The 16,585-nt window shown below is 41.0% G+C and overlaps 1 protein-coding gene across 2 annotated transcripts in view; it reads left to right on the top strand.

Moving 5' to 3' along the window:
• yap1 (Yes1 associated transcriptional regulator) overlaps positions 1-16,585 on the top strand; it is a 35,150-nt gene that overhangs the window by 15,440 nt on the left and 3,125 nt on the right. The window contains exons 3-7 of one of the 2 annotated variants that reach the window (XM_017466424.3): positions 3,378-3,496; positions 4,439-4,552; positions 10,836-11,014; positions 13,857-13,990; positions 15,740-15,852. In XM_017466424.3, the coding sequence (XP_017321913.1) occupies positions 3,378-3,496; positions 4,439-4,552; positions 10,836-11,014; positions 13,857-13,990; positions 15,740-15,852 (659 nt within the window). The remainder of the gene's footprint in view (positions 1-3,377; positions 3,497-4,438; positions 4,553-10,835; positions 11,015-13,856; positions 13,991-15,739; positions 15,853-16,585) is intronic. The other variant, XM_017466425.3, reaches the window with a different exon arrangement.

The raw sequence follows: 16,585 nt of genomic DNA, 5'->3' as shown, positions 1-16,585 counted from the left end.
ATACAGTTTTTATAATAAGGGTTCAAGAAGACCAGTTATAGGCTAGCAATGTGATGCTATTCTTGTGTGAATGGAACCAGCACTTACGTCACAGCTTTCTCTGGTCACTGCTCCTTAAAGCTTAATTTAATTTGAACATTCATGAGAAAACAACTGCCAAATTAGCAACCTAGCATAATTCCAAGAGCTAATGTTCACTAAATTTATTCATAAATAGTTGGCTGAACAGCTTTATAGTGGTGGTTGTAACCAACTCTGTCTCTCTCTCTAGGCTTGGATCCCAGTCCTAATGCACAGATAATGGATTATTATTTGGGACTTGGACCAAAGCTTACTCTAGGCCAAAATGGCAGCACTAGCTAGCGAACTTTGCTAACAGCAAAATGCAGCACAAAGCTGTCCTAAACCATCACGGCTAATACAACACGGCCACACCAGACTGACCCGTGGCTATTTATTGAAGGGAGAAGAACCACCAAAATGCCAATATTTTAACCCTCGACCATAAAATATATATACTTTTTTGGTCTGCCCAATTTTTAATGTCATGAGACGACGTCTTTTATCCGGACCAACTTTGAAAGACTTGTTTTGTAAGATGGACCTAGCGAAACTATTACGATTTTTATCAAGTAAATTTAAAGAACCATTTTATAAAGTTGTCATGTTGTACAGAAATTATTGGATGTTTGGTTAATACCTGTATTTGCCATGAAATAGCCATTGAAGCTGGTACGGCAATAAACTCTACAAACAAACAAAAGTACAACACGTGAAATGAAAGCGAAGAGTCAGATAATTGTCTCACTCGGCAATGCTGCCAGAACTGAGAAAACACCACCGCTGATAGCAGGAATATAAGCTGAAGTCTTGCTGTCATTTGATCAAAGGTGCTAACATGATATACAGAGTAGCGCGAAGATCCGCACCAATTCCTAGGAAGTACGTAACCAGGGATGTGCATGGAAAAGCTAGAATTACTGAAATCCCACCATAACGTCACTATTTTTCAATGTCAAAGCTCCTCAATCGGGGCCCAAGAGGCGAGCACTGGAAGCGGGGGATCGCTGTGAATAGTGTTGGGCCTTTTGGGGTCGTAGCTCTGTCTGAGCCTTTGTCTGTCAGGTAAAAGCTTTGGAAAAGTGGCGCCAGTTCGTTCAATGGGCTGACACTTCAGTGTGGCGAAGCAGGCAGCGGGAGAAAGAACTGGCTGGGAAGAGCCCTAGGCATGACCTTGCCTGAATGAGACAGGCCCGGCCTGCCAGGGAGCCCTTTTCCTCGATTAGCCTTCCATCTTAATCGAGCAGCAAGTCCCAACAAAGCAATAATTAGAAATGCCTCCCTGCCACACAGGCAGAGTAAAGCGTTCTCTGTAGAGAAAAGATCTCACGCAAAGAAAAGAATGCCAGAATGTTTCTCCTAAATGTTTTTGGGAAAAGGCTGATTTTGAAGAGGTCAGAAGAAATATCAAGTCGTCATTTCACCACTCGTGATTAACACATTGCTTAACCTTTAAGTGTGGCGAACTGCAAGGCACCACGCAACCTCGGCAGGACCGAAAGGCACAAACCCTCTCCTGCACTATACTGGCTTTGTTTAGGCACTGAATAAACACAAGTGCGTGCGTGTGTGTCAGCACCGGAGTGTGTTTCAGAGATGGTTTTTCCTTGAAAGGCGCTCGGTTCTTTGTGTTACACTCGAGCGATCCTCCAGTCTGCTACTCGTGAGCAGATCACATGTAATCTGGGCCAAAGTTGACTTCGCTCTGCTGCGCGCTCCTCCTCCTCCTCCTCCTCCTCTCTTCCTCTCAGAGCTGCCCTACCAGACTGCAAACTCGGGTTTGTGAAATGAGCTCCCAAAACACGACTATTTTTAGTCTCGGCAGACAAATGGACTCGAGTCGCCAACACACTGTCAGATGAGTTCAACTTGCTTTAGCTTGCACGGGAGGAAGGCTGTAAATGCTTTTTTTTAAAAATTGGTTATGACCGTCTTAAGACACAAACTGTGCTCCAAGTATCGTATAGCAGTACAGTGAGTAGCGCTGTGTATGGAGTTATTTCCTTTTCTTTCCGTTTCCTTTCAATTAAATTAAATGATTACAACCAATGAACGCACACAAGAACAAAAGTTATGATTCCATCCAGATTGTGACGTAATTTCCAAGAAACTGTGAAGTGTTTTTCCATCAACTACCGTTTAGAAGAGAAATAACATGATGTCATCATTAAGGCACCAGCCAAACAAATAGTCAGTGAGAGACTGGAGCAGACGCTCACTGCTTATTTGTTTTTTTTGTTTTTTTTATTCCCCAAAACCCCAAAGAAATCTGTTTTCATTCCTCTTCATGACATCTTTTAGCAGTACACCAGCAGTGGGTCTCTAGCAGTTCTGGGTTTCGAAGTCATAACCTTCCGGTCAGTAGTGCTGACAACTTACTTCTAGCATACTGTGCATGCTACGTTTTACTTTCAAGTGATTTCTAGCTTCTCAGCTTTTGTAAAATGACAAATTTAGTATTTGAATACATTGAAATATTGAGTCTCTAATTTTAGCAGACGCCCCATAAGGTTAAAAGTTTCTTGAAAGAAAGTTACAAGGCTGCATTTTTTTATTTTTTTTTTGGTAATATTTTTCACTCCTTTTTCTACATGCAGAAATTTTTTTTATTTTTTTTCACTGTTTACTATTTATACTCACGACATAGGGTTTATAACATGTCCGTTCCCAGCCTGATTAGTGCATCTTATGTCCAAGGACACCTTTTGAATATATACTAGCCTCTCAAACGCAGCTTGTCATGTAACTGAGAATACAGGAAGCACAAAATGTCCTCTGTCTTGAAGACTCACTTGGCGGAAATCTTACTTACTGTAACAAAGTGCCGACACTGGAGACTCCTTAAATAAATAAATGTAAAATAAACATCTCGTTACCTAGCAACAGTCTCTCACAGCATGTTATACAATATTAGTAATTAGACTTTTTTTTGTTGTTAAATTCCAGCACACCATAGATCATGTCAAGTGTCCATTGTACACGTCATTTTGAATGAGTTGTCACTATAGAAACAATAACATATTCGAACACGCACATTAACGTTAATCATTTGAATTATAGCCAGCATCATTTGAATCATTTATCTTTGAGATGCTGCTAAAGAAAATTATTCAACACCTACTGACCAATCAGATTTGACAGTTCAGCATTATTTCGATACAGCTGATCTTAGCACGTGCTGAATTTGCACTACCTGTGTCAACTTGCGCAAAGCTGTACATCAGTGGCAGTTCATGATATGTTGGGGTTTTTTTTGGTTTTTTTTTTTTTTTGGTTTTTTTTTTTTAATTAAATACGGTTTCCTTCTCTCCATGCAGCCACATTGACCAGTCAACCACCTGGCAAGACCCTCGCAAGGCCATGCTCCAGATGAACCAGACAAACTCGGCCAGCCCCGTCCCCGTTCAGCAGCAAAACCTCCTGAACCCGGCCACAGGTATGCACATACTACACATACGCAAAAAGACTTCCTGCATCTTCATGCATATTTACCAAAGCCTATGGTGCACGTGGGTTCATACAGCACACACACGCACATAATCGCAAGCTTGATGTGTAGAGTTGTAGGAGTGTGTCTGCAGTCACATGCTGAGCTGATGTTTATCTGAAAGCCTGGAAGAGATCTGGGAGTCGTAAAACATGACCAGTCCTGCCCCACGTCAGCACACTGCTCCCTTCTCCACCTCTCCTACTGCTCACAAGCCCTTTGTAGTCTCAGCCCTTTCATTTTGACGTGTGTGTGTGTGTGTGTGTGTGTGTGTGTGTGGTGGTGGTGGTGCTTGGCAATATGTTGATATTATATATTGATATTGTTACAGTACAGTATTTTTGCGATACCGCCCATTCCTCCTACGTAATGCGGGTGTGTAGGAATCTTCAGCAACAGTTGTCTTCTTTCATCACTTACTTATCTCTGAGCTTACCATAGTTTCCCAATCGTCCTTTAGTCTGCTATCTCTGCTCTAATAAACCCACTAATATATTTCATGAACTTGTTTATGCACACATGGTATTATGTAGCCAAATCAGCTAATTCTTAAGTTTAGTATGTAATGATTTAGTCATGACTATAAGCTTCAATTACGTGTTAATGGCTTTAGCCTCAAAACTATCAAAACAAATCTCTGAACATGTCTTGGCTGATCACAACACTCGGGCTAAAGGTTAACAAATATGCAAATTTTATTTTTGGCGAGTTGAATCGATACCATTTTTTCAGACCGAGTACCCGAGTTGGTATCGATGCATCCCTACTGGGAGCACAAATTCTTAAATAAAATAAAATAAAATAAAATAAATAAATCAGTTACATAATAGGTAAATTATCGGAATCTGCAGTGGTTGGTGGTCGATCTCTAACCTAGCTGTTCTCTCTCAGGTCCTCTTCCTGAAGGCTGGGAGCAGGCCATCACAGCAGAGGGAGAGATCTACTACATCAACCACAAGAACAAAACAACGTCCTGGCTGGACCCACGGCTCGACCCGCGCTACGGTGAGCTCTACGTTCGTGTTATGCCTCTGCGTATTTATAAACGGAAATAATACACATCAAGGCACGCCACTATCACTAACTACTTAAAATGTCATGCTAAGTATGATCCAGTATTTCCATTATTTCATGTAATCATCACTGGAGTGTCTGCTTATCAGTTTTGCTTTATTGCTCTTCACTGCTAGAGGTTGCTCAGTCAGAATTTTCCTACATACTTATTTACTTTTCAAGTTGTCGTCAGTGATCTTTGTATTATTTTATAATACTTGGCCAAATTCCTCGTACGTTCTAGTGTGTTCGATTCAATAGTGTATCTGCTCCGAGGAACAAGCTCTCTGGGGCACTCCAAACTCTCTAAACAGGAGGCGAAAAAACAGATTTGTGGTCCACCAATCAGAACAAGGAGGCATCTCAATCGTGCTGTCAGTCACGTCTTAAATCTCCCTTCTACGCATTTGAATTTAGTTGCGGTGCATGAGTTTCAGGGGCATGGCTTTGGAAGAAATGCTGAGATTGATGGCATTTGTGTACATTTTAAAAATGGCTACATTTAATATCCAGCCAAAAAACGGACTGTACCTTTTAATGGTTTTAATTTTAAAAAATCTTTCAATACATAAACCATCAGTTTAGAATGACAACGTACAGTAGAACAGTAGACTGTTGGGTTTTTAAAGTTAATGGATGGCCTTTAGTAGGTTGACGACTCATTGAGATGTGTGTGTGTGTGTGTGTGTGTGTGTGTGTGTGTGTGTGTGTGTCTGAAAGAGACAGTTTTTCTGAAAATAATCCCACTTCCCGTGACTCATATTGAGGTTAGCCAAAACCGCTGCTATCTCAGGACTCAGCTATGTGTGTGTGCTCACACACTCATTACTACACACACACATACAGTTTATTGCTCCTGAATTACATAGATAGAAACTTTATTCTTCCCTATTACAATAGTTGAATATTAGTTTCCCTACATGCTAATTAAACCAGACCAGATGCCTTTGAGTTTAGGTTTGTAAACTGTTGGTACATTGGGCATCATTGGTGGTCTTAAAAAGAACTGTCGTACATCCAACCCCCTCCCTACCCGCTCACTCCCGGTCTCGCTCCCACTCTCGATAAGCCTCTCCATCCGTATGGCTCACAAAGACATGGAGGCTTTTGCTTATGTCACTTTGAGTTACTCACGCTTGGACGTGCTCTCCCTTCATCCTAAAAACATTGCCTATCCACATCCCCACACCCCCCGCTCCCTTTTTACATGTGAAACATCAGCCCTTTTCTGCATAAAAAGTGTGTTGATGTTATAGAGGTGGTTTCATGGGAAAAGTGGAAAACGGTGTGTGCGCCTGCCACGTCCGATGAAAGACCTAAATGCCACTCTGAAACTTTTAGCTCTTTGAAGATTTATAAGTCCTGAATGTACATGTCTGGTGGGCCCCAGAATTGTAATGTGAGGTGGAGAGAGCAGTGCGAGAGTGGGAAAGCAGGAGAGCAGAGAGAAGGGGGGGAGAAGTTCTTTACCGCAAAGAAATGGATACCATTTCTTAGATGAAGGAGCATGTGTAGTGTGGTGCTTGTTTTCCTGCTAACTTTACCACACTAGCCTGTAGGACCAGCAACAGATAAGCTCAAATTTGGAAAGTGTATCTGTTCATATTTCTTATTCTTCAAGCTTATAGATAGAATCTGAGTCCCCAGTCATTGGGGAAAATATTGGAAAAACTAATTTGGTGTTCCTGAGTGACACAGTGGTCTTAAATTCAAAGACAAGCTCTTTACGATGTTTCAAATAGCCCAGACTATGGACAATTAATGTTATTAAAAATATGAATATTCAATAATAAATATCCAAAACGGAACTTTTTTGCACATGAAAGTTTGACATGTTTGCTGTACAGGTTATATAAATGGTTTAAAACGGAGTTCAGCTGGTGAGTTACCTCAGAATGTTGGATAGCTAGCTGCATTGCGTGAGCCACTGTTGTTAGCCAACTAGCTAATGTTTGATTTTCTTAGAACTGTCCGAGTTAGAAAAGAGGCAAACTGATCCAATCAGGCAGTTTACTTTCCAGTTTTGATTTTGTTCACTTGGGCATATGAGGCATGTGTTTGATGTGTTTGCTGTGTCATGAACGCAAATCTGTGAGGGGAATATAATCTGAAGAGACACTCGGACACTAGATGAATTATTTTATTTTTTCCAATTTCTTTTAGCATTTAAATCTTAAGAAAAGAAAGCAATTACACTTTGTGAATGACTCTTATCTTTTATTCTGGGTAAATAATGTATTTGGTACGTGGCTCAAGCTTTTGCGAACTCATAACATTGGCTGACATTACATAGCTAGTTTGCTAAAATTCTGAGGTAAATCTTCAGCAAAACTTAGTGTTTACAATTATACCACATGTACAAATATGACATGAATTAGACTAATTATTGTTTATTATTATTATTATTATTATTATTGTTGTTGTTGTTGTTGTTGTTGTTGTTGTTGTTGTTGTTATTATTATTATTATTATTATTATTATTATTATTATTATTATTATTATTATTAATAAAAATAACAACAACAATAATAATAATAATAATAATAATAATAATAATAATAATATTTCCCAAATTATATTTCCGGTGACTGGAGTGGAGACATGGATTGTGTCCTAATTAACTCTGATGAATGTGTTATGTTGCTGTAAACCTCCGAAGTTAAAAGCTGGCATGTAATAAGGAGAACTAGTTAGGATAAGATAATACGTTATTAATCCCCCGACGGAGAAATTTTCGTCAGTGGGTAGGAACTGGATAGAGCAAAATAATATGGGATAAAGTTACAAAAAAGGAAAAATAATATGGGAGAAGAAATTTTGTTAGAGAAGTCATGGTAGAAGGATCTACTGTTCCACTCTCCTTCTTGTGATGTTTCTTTTATTTCTCTCTCTCGTTCTCTCTCCCCGCCTTGTATCTTTGTTGCTCTCTCTGTTTATCTCTTTTTCTTCCCTCTTTCTGCCTCTTGCCCTTCTCTCACTCTCTTTCTGTTTCTTTTCCTCCTCTCTCACCCTCCCCTGCCAACGAATGAGGCCCAGAGCAGGCAGGACGCTTTTCTGCTGCACATGCAGACGGACTTGAGTCGGAGCCAGATCTCTTTATACTGCAGCGCTGTACCTAATCTCTTCCAGGCCTTTTCACTCAGAGAGACGCAGAGAACGAGGGAGGGAGGGAGTGAGGAGTACGGGGGGGGGGGGGGGGGGGGCTGACTGAGGCAGGCCCAAAGAGAGGGGGGAAGGGAGCAGAGAGAGAAAGAAACAGAAGAAAAGTTAGAAGGCCGACATGCATCTACAGGAATCTCCAGAGTGGCTGGGAGCGCTGGAGGTGGAGCTTCACAAATTGGCCTGGACTTAGTGTTCCCAAATGGAGCCTTCATGTTTTTTCACACTCCGTCTGCAAAGAGCACAAACAGAGAGGAGCCATGGATAAAGCCACAAGCAGACACGCACGCAAAGTTGTTCTGCTATGTTTTTTTGGGTTTTTTTCCCCCCTCTGTGTCGCTAAAAGGCTATCGGGTTATCAGTTATTTTTTCCGCCTGCACTTCAGTGCAGGAGTTGGCACCTTGTCGCCTGGTGCTGAGTGATGTCACTCTCTTATAGGGCTCTCATCTTTTCCAGAGCTGTGCTATGAGCTAATCCTGACTCACACACACAGTCTGCACGCTTGCCACAGGCCAACAGTTCAGATACACACGTGTGAACGGTTAGCATTTGTGACTTCAGCGTGATGCATTCACTATATACACGCGAAAAGATCTGAAACATCTGAGTCATCTTTTTTCCGCATTGCACTACTATAATGTTTATAGCGCGTATGGCAGCCATCTTGATCTTGTTTTCAGTCAGAGAGAGAAAGAGAAAGAATGAAGAGTTATAGTAAGGCAGAGAAGCTTCTCTTTCTCTCACTCTTTCTCCCACCATTAAAACATTATCAGCCTGGACGTTTTAAAGAAAAAACGTGTTAACTGGACAGCAGGCAAATATTTGCAGAGGCTTCAAAGGGGCCGTGCCCTGTTGTGCTGCTTAAGGACATTTCCGATAGTTTCCCAGCTTGCTCAGGGTCTTGCCTGCATGCAGATGATCCTGTTTGTGTTGGTGAAGGATGGAGGTCTGATAAGAGTTCCACACGAGCGTGAAAAAGACAAAAGGGCAGAGAGTATTAACTCTTATCTGTCTCAGTCTCTTTCTTGCTTTATCTGTCTGATTTATGGAGTCTTTCTGACGCTGTCTAGATCACAGTTTTCCAACATGTTTATTATATGTAGAAATAATCCCACAGCACATCACTAACACCAACCATAAACATAGTCTCATATTTCCATTTTATCCTATATGGGTTGCCTGTTCACCAGTTTAGCTTTCGTTTTCTCACTGTACAAGGTTGTATGGTCAATGTTATTGCTTTTTCTGTTTGATCACTTCTAAAGTTTGGTTGCATGAGAAATGCAGTTACTGTATGTTAAGATGTGTATAAGCGGGTCTGTCATCGGGTGATGACAGAAAGCGCTGCAGCCCTATTACATCTTATTTGTATTCAGTTTGATGTACCTCTAAACACAAAATTGAGATTTTTAAACGAACAATTTTTCGATATTGGGGGGGTGCTTTATTTTATTATTATTGTTATTTAATTTTGGTGAATCTATTCTTGCATAAAAATTGTTTTAACATCGATATTTCAGACTCAGCCACGTTTATAGAGATATACGTTCAAGCAGACACTCCCAAATCACCAGCCAGACTTAACTATTGTGTGTATTTGTGTATATTTTGTCTAGAAGTTCAACTTTAAAAATGTCAGTCACAGAAATTCACACAATGTGCCCGTTCCGGAGGGCAAGACGCAACAGGTTCGAGAGTAACAGCTCATTAGCTGCGTTCCCTCCTTCTCTGGGAATAACATACTCTGAACTGCTAGTGCACACGGTTCTGCTTCAATAGACCCGTATCTGTGAGATAAGGGTATAAAAGGACACACACACAATTTATCACCCTTGCAAGCACACCCACACTCTGGCTGTACCACTCACAACATTCCCACACAGTAATACAGCCTCTGGCAAGGTGGGGGAGGGTTAGAGAGGTGTGTGTGTGTGTGTGGCAAGGCTCCGATCTGATTCCCATGGAGAGTGGAGAGCGGAGACTCATTCAAGCCTGAGCAAGTAAACACGCACTGATTGAATGGTGACGAGGCCGGCCGGGGGGGAGGGCGGGGCTCCCCTGCATGACAACGCCAGTGCCATCACTTCTTTGTTTTCATTGGTGGCTTGGGCGCATAAGTAAACAGGGATCCTCGCCGGTTTGATTACAGTTACACCTCCCGCAATCAGTGCCATTTGTTTCAGCTATTTGAGGTCTCTGCAGTACACATGACCTCATTCACATGTATTAAAGTGGTTCCCAATGTTTACGTCTCAGCCAACTGTTAAAGAGCACCTGCACACACCCAGTCCTGCAGACATACTGACTGCAGACATTTACAACATGATCTTGGTTAAATCTGAAATAAATATGTACATCAACAGCAGGCATGTTAACTGTATTACGGGAAATATCTCTAGGTGCGTTTTTGGCAGCTTTTGGTTTGAACGACAGATCATTTGTGTAACAGACAAGACGTATCTTGTGTGTATCCGAAGGCTGTTCATTTTACAGAAAATTATTAACAGGTATTAATATTACCATATAATTCCACTCTTCTGTATTACCATAATGGTCTTGACAAGGATAGGAATATCTGACCCATTTTTGAGCTTGTCAGGACTTTTAGCTGGTCCCCATGAGGAAAACTGCTTTTTATGTATGTATTTATTTATTTTTAAAATTAGAACTTTTACATTTTTTTTAAAATAAATAAAAGTGCCAGAATGTTTCCTTTTGGTTACTGAGGTTAAGGTTAGGGTTTGGATTAGGTGTAGCTACAGTAATAATTCTATTACTAGATATAGACAAAGCCTTTATTTGTCACATATACATCACAGCACAGTGAAATTCTTTTTTCACATATCCCACATATTGTTAGGAAGTCAGGGTCAGAGTGCAGGGTCAGCCATGATAGCACCTCTGGAGCAGAGAGGGTTAAGGGCCTTGCTCAAGAGCCCAACAGTGGCAGCTAGGCAGTGCTGGGGCTTGAACCCATAATGCATAATAAGGTTTAGGTGTATAATTATTATTACAGAAATTAAGTTCAAAAGTGCAAATCTCGTCTTTTTTTTTTTTATGTCTTCTTGTGTGTAGCTCTGAACCAGCAGCGAATTACCCAGAGTGCGCCGGTAAAACAGGGCACCCAGCTCCCCTCCAGCCCCCAGAACCCGGCCGTCATGGGAGGGAACAACCAGATGAGACTGCAGCAGCTGCAGCTGGAGAAAGAGAGACTGAGACTTAAACACCAAGAGCTGCTCCGCCCGAGACCACAGGTCCGACACACACACACACACACACACACACACACACACACACACACACACACCCCTACCTTCAGCACCAAATTGAACATGTGTCAAGAGTTCACCTAAATATTTTGGTACCAAAAACACACCTGTCACCATTGCATTAGAAGAATGAGTCGAAGAAGAATTGGAGCACATAGTAATGCATTACAAATTATACTTCAACGCCATTAGGGGTCGAGTTCAACTTTTCATAAAACGTACTCTGTTGAACCGTGCGTCAGCCAATAGGAGACGTCTGGGTGGAGCCCTTTGAAGTCACAGTGCAGTTGAGCAAGACGGAGGAGAGACTAATCACGGTTGCCATGTCCCATCCAGGGCCGTACAGTGCAGTGCTATATTATTTCAAAACGCAGCTCATCGCAAGCCTCGGCTCAATGTGTGTACGAGAATATACACTTCTTAAACGAAGGAGCCAGAATACAAATATGAGGCTCCGGTTTTTAAAACATTCATTTCTTAACGTTATCGTCCCTCATTCACATTATTGGAAACAAGTCTTTTCAAAAACTCCCTCAAAGACGGCGCAGTTTTAACTTCACTTTCACTGTTTTTGTGAGAACGGCGAAAACATCCAGATGTTTTTGAAAATGCTGATGGCGCAGCATCAACATGTGCTTGTCCGTTGCCCATCTGCTGACCAGGTTGTTACTTTGTGTTCTGCAATTACTTATTTGATAATGTTTGCAATTGAATTCGCTTTGTTTTATGATTTTTGCGTCTCCTGAATCCACACTGCTAACGCAGTGCAGTGGGTAACCGCTTTGTGTTTAAGTGTAGCTTCAAGCCGTAGCTCCACACCATCATCACGAGTCTTTGCCTTTGTCATTTTTTTTTTGTTTAGCTACGTTGGTGGTGTTCTGCACTTCACACTCTGCATCACTCATTGCGCATACTCTTATACTTTCAAATGGGGGTAAAAAGGGGTTACAATATAAACTTGCATTCCTATTTCTATACAGTGGTGCTTGAAAGTTTGAAAGGCCTGGAAGAAATTTTTATATTTCTGCATAAACATGACCTAAAACATCATCTGATTTTCACAAAGTAGACAACTAGAACCCAATGAAATAAACGAGACAAAAATATTAGACTTGGTCATTTTTTCATTGAGGAAAACGATCTAATATTACATATCTGTGAGTGGCAAAAGTATGTGAACCTCTAGCGGGCTCACAAACTTTAAAGCACCACTGTATATTTACAAATAACAATTGAGTAGACGGTAAGGAAAACATTGAAACGGGCCTAAAAATGCATTTTCTGACTGACGCAATGGCAAAAATGGCTATAAAAATACAACGTAATATATTGACATATAATCAATGCATGTTTTAGAGTAGCTAATACACTTGTTATAAAACTTTTCATTTAAGCTTTGTCATGAATGAGGCTTTGTGAACTTGCATATGAGAATGGGTCATCTCATACACTCTGCTCTTCTCATAGCCATCAGTACTGTGATGATAAAAACAAGTGCTTTGCTTTGGTCTGAGATTTTTGTGTGTGTTCGTTCTGTCTAAGTCTCTCGTGTGAAGTGACGTGTGTGTGTGTGTGTGTGTGTGTGTGTGTGTGTGTGTGTGTGTGTGTGTGTGTGTGTGTGTGTGTGTGTGTTCGTTCTGTCTATAAGTCTCTCGTGTGAAGTGACGTTGTGTTTGTGTGTTGTGGGTGACTGAGAGGGGTCATGGATCGGAAGAAGAGGAGGAGACTTTGTAGGGCAGGGAGGGGGCCAGACGGGGACGAGGAGCCCGGAGCCGGGAGAGTTGAAGGGGGGCAGCTTTGGAATGTAAACAGAGTGTTGACTCAGCTCTGCGAACATCACACACACACACACACGCGCACACACACACACGCACACACAAACTAAACAAAACCGATCTCTTCAGCCCCAAGCAGATAGCTGATGAAGTCAGACCAAAACCCGATGCCGTCAAACACAGCATGTGATATTTCACTCAATAAAACATGTGGCTTTATCACAAATTCAACACTGTAAAACGAGTCCATCTGACACAACTCCTCTGTTCATTTTCTGTACTTGTGATTAATTCCTCAGCCTGTTTCTTCATTTATAGGAAGTGTGCAATAAAAAAAAAAAAAGAAGGATGTGACCCTGTGCCCTACCCTAGACTTAATGACACGCAATAAACCCACACCTTAGCAGAGTGCAGTTAACCACCCAGTTGGGCCGAGGCCATAAAATCACAGAGGACGCTTACAGAAAGTGACTTTCACAATCTCTTGACAAATGAGAACCAGCTCTGTAGCTTGTGACACGTCGCCTGGGATGGGCATCACTATATCATTCAACAGGGTAATAGACGAAACGGCTGGAGGAAAAACTTGTGGGTGAAGTTTTTTTTTTTTTTTTCTTTTCTTTTTTTTTTTAAAAACACCGTTCTGTGTGTACATGCCTGGTACGGCAAAACCAGTATTGTTTGTTCGCTAACAAAACAAAAGGCGATCCTGCTTGAACCCCTCCTTGTGAACGACTTAGCAGATCATCCAAGCTTGTAGCTTTGATTTAGTCACAAGAATTACATCAGCAGTAGTCCAGCTTTAAATGCTTTAAAAATCAGTCTGTTAAATGAAACTGTTGGATACAATATAGATGCAGATTGTAGTTTGTTCATATTTATAAAAAATTTAAGAGAAAAATGTATTGTTGACGATGAAGCCCTATTTTTGATTTAAAAAAAAAAATACACATTTGTGCACATTTAACAAGGGGTTGTTATGAAATAGCATTTATTTGGTACCGCCATCTTAATCATGGTGTGTATGTGTGGGTGTGTGTGTTTACGTATAGGAGCTGGCTTTGAGGAACCAGCTGCCTACCAGCATGGAGCAGGACAGTGGCACTCAGAACCCGGTTTCCTCCCCTGGCATGGGGCAGGACGGCCGCAGCATGACCACCAACAGCTCAGACCCCTTCCTCAACAGGTGAGGATGAAAGCAGACACGTGACTGGTTTAACCACGAACGTCTTAATAGCTGCTCGTCATCAGCGGCTGTCAAGGATCTGCAATAAACGTAACACGTAATTACATACGGTACTTTTCCATTTTCGCTTACAGTTTTGTGAACAGGTGAGAATTACGGCAGAACATCAAAGCCACCGTATATTTTATAATGATATAATGTGTTCATTCTCTGGTACTTCTTCTAATCGAGACGTTTCTCGTCATTGGTTAATCCAGCATAGCGCTATAGAGTTTCAAAATGAGTGTGACCGAGTAGAGGATCACCACAAATAACAGAAGTGCACCATCCAGTGGTCATTAAGAGAAAAATCTCCATGAATGTTCACGCTCAAGGTCCATGGTGTTTTGAGGACCAAATAATGATGGCAGAGTAAACTCGCGGCAGAAATATATGATAAAGATAATGTGCGATGAACTGCTCAGGACAAAACAAAATGGGCTTTAAACAACAACGCAGCTTTTAAAAGAGCTGAAAATGTGGTTAAGGGGAAGGCTTCCATATACATATTTGTCAATTTATATCCCATTTTCTGGATGTAATGTCCCAATAATTTCGAGTGTATATATATGAGAAGACTTTGTACTTGGCCCATGATTTAGCTACAGTAATACCTGTGTGTGCGTGCACATTTGTGCGTGTGCGCGTGTGCATCTGCATGTGCGTATCTTTGTGTGTTTGACTGTTCGTGTATGTGTCTTCTTTTTGTACATTTGTGTGTCCATTCATTTCCTGTGTGTCTGCGTGCCTCCATTTTGTGTCTGTGTGTCTGTCTGTGCATGTCTTTTGTCTGTCTGTGTGTCTCCGGTTTGTGTTTGTTTCCGTGTTTGTTTCCGTCTGTGTGTGTCTGAGAGAGAGCTTGTGAACAGGCAGAGCTGCCTGTGAGAACATGTGGTCTCAGCTTTACACAGGCATGTCTCCCCCTCATACACATCGGTACTCACAAAGACCCCATTCATCACTCCACACTCATCCACTACACACACACACACACACACACACACACACACACTCCTCTCACTCTCTTCATTAGTGTAAGCCTGCTGTATTTGCTCTCACACTGTACCCCTGCACACTGGCCTCTGTTTATGGAGAGGTGTGATTCCAAAGCTCGCTCCAAACACCACGTTTACAGCTTTACTTTCAGTGCTGTGAACTCTTTCAGCTCACTGCTGCATTTCCTTGATTCTTCTCTTGCTTTTACATTTCATATTTATGATGCTGCTGTGGGTGTGATGGAAATTGTTGTTGTTGTTAATAATAATAATAATATTATTATTATTATTATTATTATTGTAGATTTATGGGTTGTTGGAGTGAGAATTGCTTATGTAAGGAATTGTTTCTTTTTTTTGAAACCTTATCTCTTAACTACATTTGTAGCATATGTACAGTTGTCACAAACAATAATTTTGTATAATGTGCCTGTAACCTGCTTTTAATGGAGGTATTAAAGCCAATAATTTGAGCATACAGGACAGGGTGGTGTGTCAAATTTCAGTCGTGTTAAATAAAATAAAATAAATATTCCATTAATAATTAATGAACAGTCTGTTTTTGATCATTTCTATTTATATACGTTGTTCACTACTGATTTAGAGGTAGGGAGATATAGTGAGTTAATTGGTGTTTCTCTCTCTCTCTCTCTCTCTCTCTCTCTCTCTCTCTCTCTCTCTCTCTCTCTCTCTCCCTCTGTCACTCTCTCCTCAGCGGGACGTATCACTCCAGAGATGAGAGCACAGACAGTGGCCTGAGCATGAGCAGTTACAGTGTCCCACGCACTCCAGATGACTTCCTGAACAGCGTAGATGAGATGGAGACAAGTACGATGCTTTAAAAATCTTCCAACACCCCAACCCCTAAATTATGAACACTTAATTTACACGTGAAGTTGATTCATTGTATCAGTCGTATCAAACGTTTCCAACGTTTTATTTGTATTCATCACTTGGAGATGTTTTTGTTTTGTTTTTGTTACTATTTCTAACCATCCTCAACCCATGGAAATTCAGGATAGCAGTCAATGCTAAGTGTAACTCGAGTGTAATTTTAGTCAGAAGGAGTCTTTTGTCACTCGTTTAACAGCATATCTTGAGAGAAATGCTGATCTTCCTGATGTGTTTGTTTTGTTTCTATGATCACTGTGGCCTTTAAAATGTCTGTATGAAAGACTTTAGCTGGCTAAAGCCCTATTCAGATTGGGTTAGTTTAACACAAAGTGGTGGGGAAACCTAATTATTACCGGAGCATCTCTGGGGTTTTTGTCCCGTCTGAATCTGTTATGCAGGTAATATTGTAGGGACTGCACACGTACACGCTTATGTTATGTTATGATGACGCTGTATTTTACAAAATAAACAGTAGAAATAACCTGAGGTAATATCAGAATTGATATAAAGGTTATTTATAATAAACATATATATTTATAACAGATTATATGCTGTTATAAAGCGGTTTTGCAGTTTTTCTTCAGTATAAAGACACTCCAGGAAGTGGAGTTCTGCCGCTGAAACCAAAATGAAAGCAAGCATTGAGGTTAAAATGCTGAACGATGAC

Source organism: Ictalurus punctatus, chromosome 4, assembly GCF_001660625.3.
Source record: "Ictalurus punctatus breed USDA103 chromosome 4, Coco_2.0, whole genome shotgun sequence".
In the NCBI taxonomy this organism is placed as follows: domain Eukaryota; kingdom Metazoa; phylum Chordata; class Actinopteri; order Siluriformes; family Ictaluridae; genus Ictalurus; species Ictalurus punctatus.
Note: the sequence above shows the minus strand (reverse complement) of the source record. Positions and strands in the feature narration are given on the sequence as shown.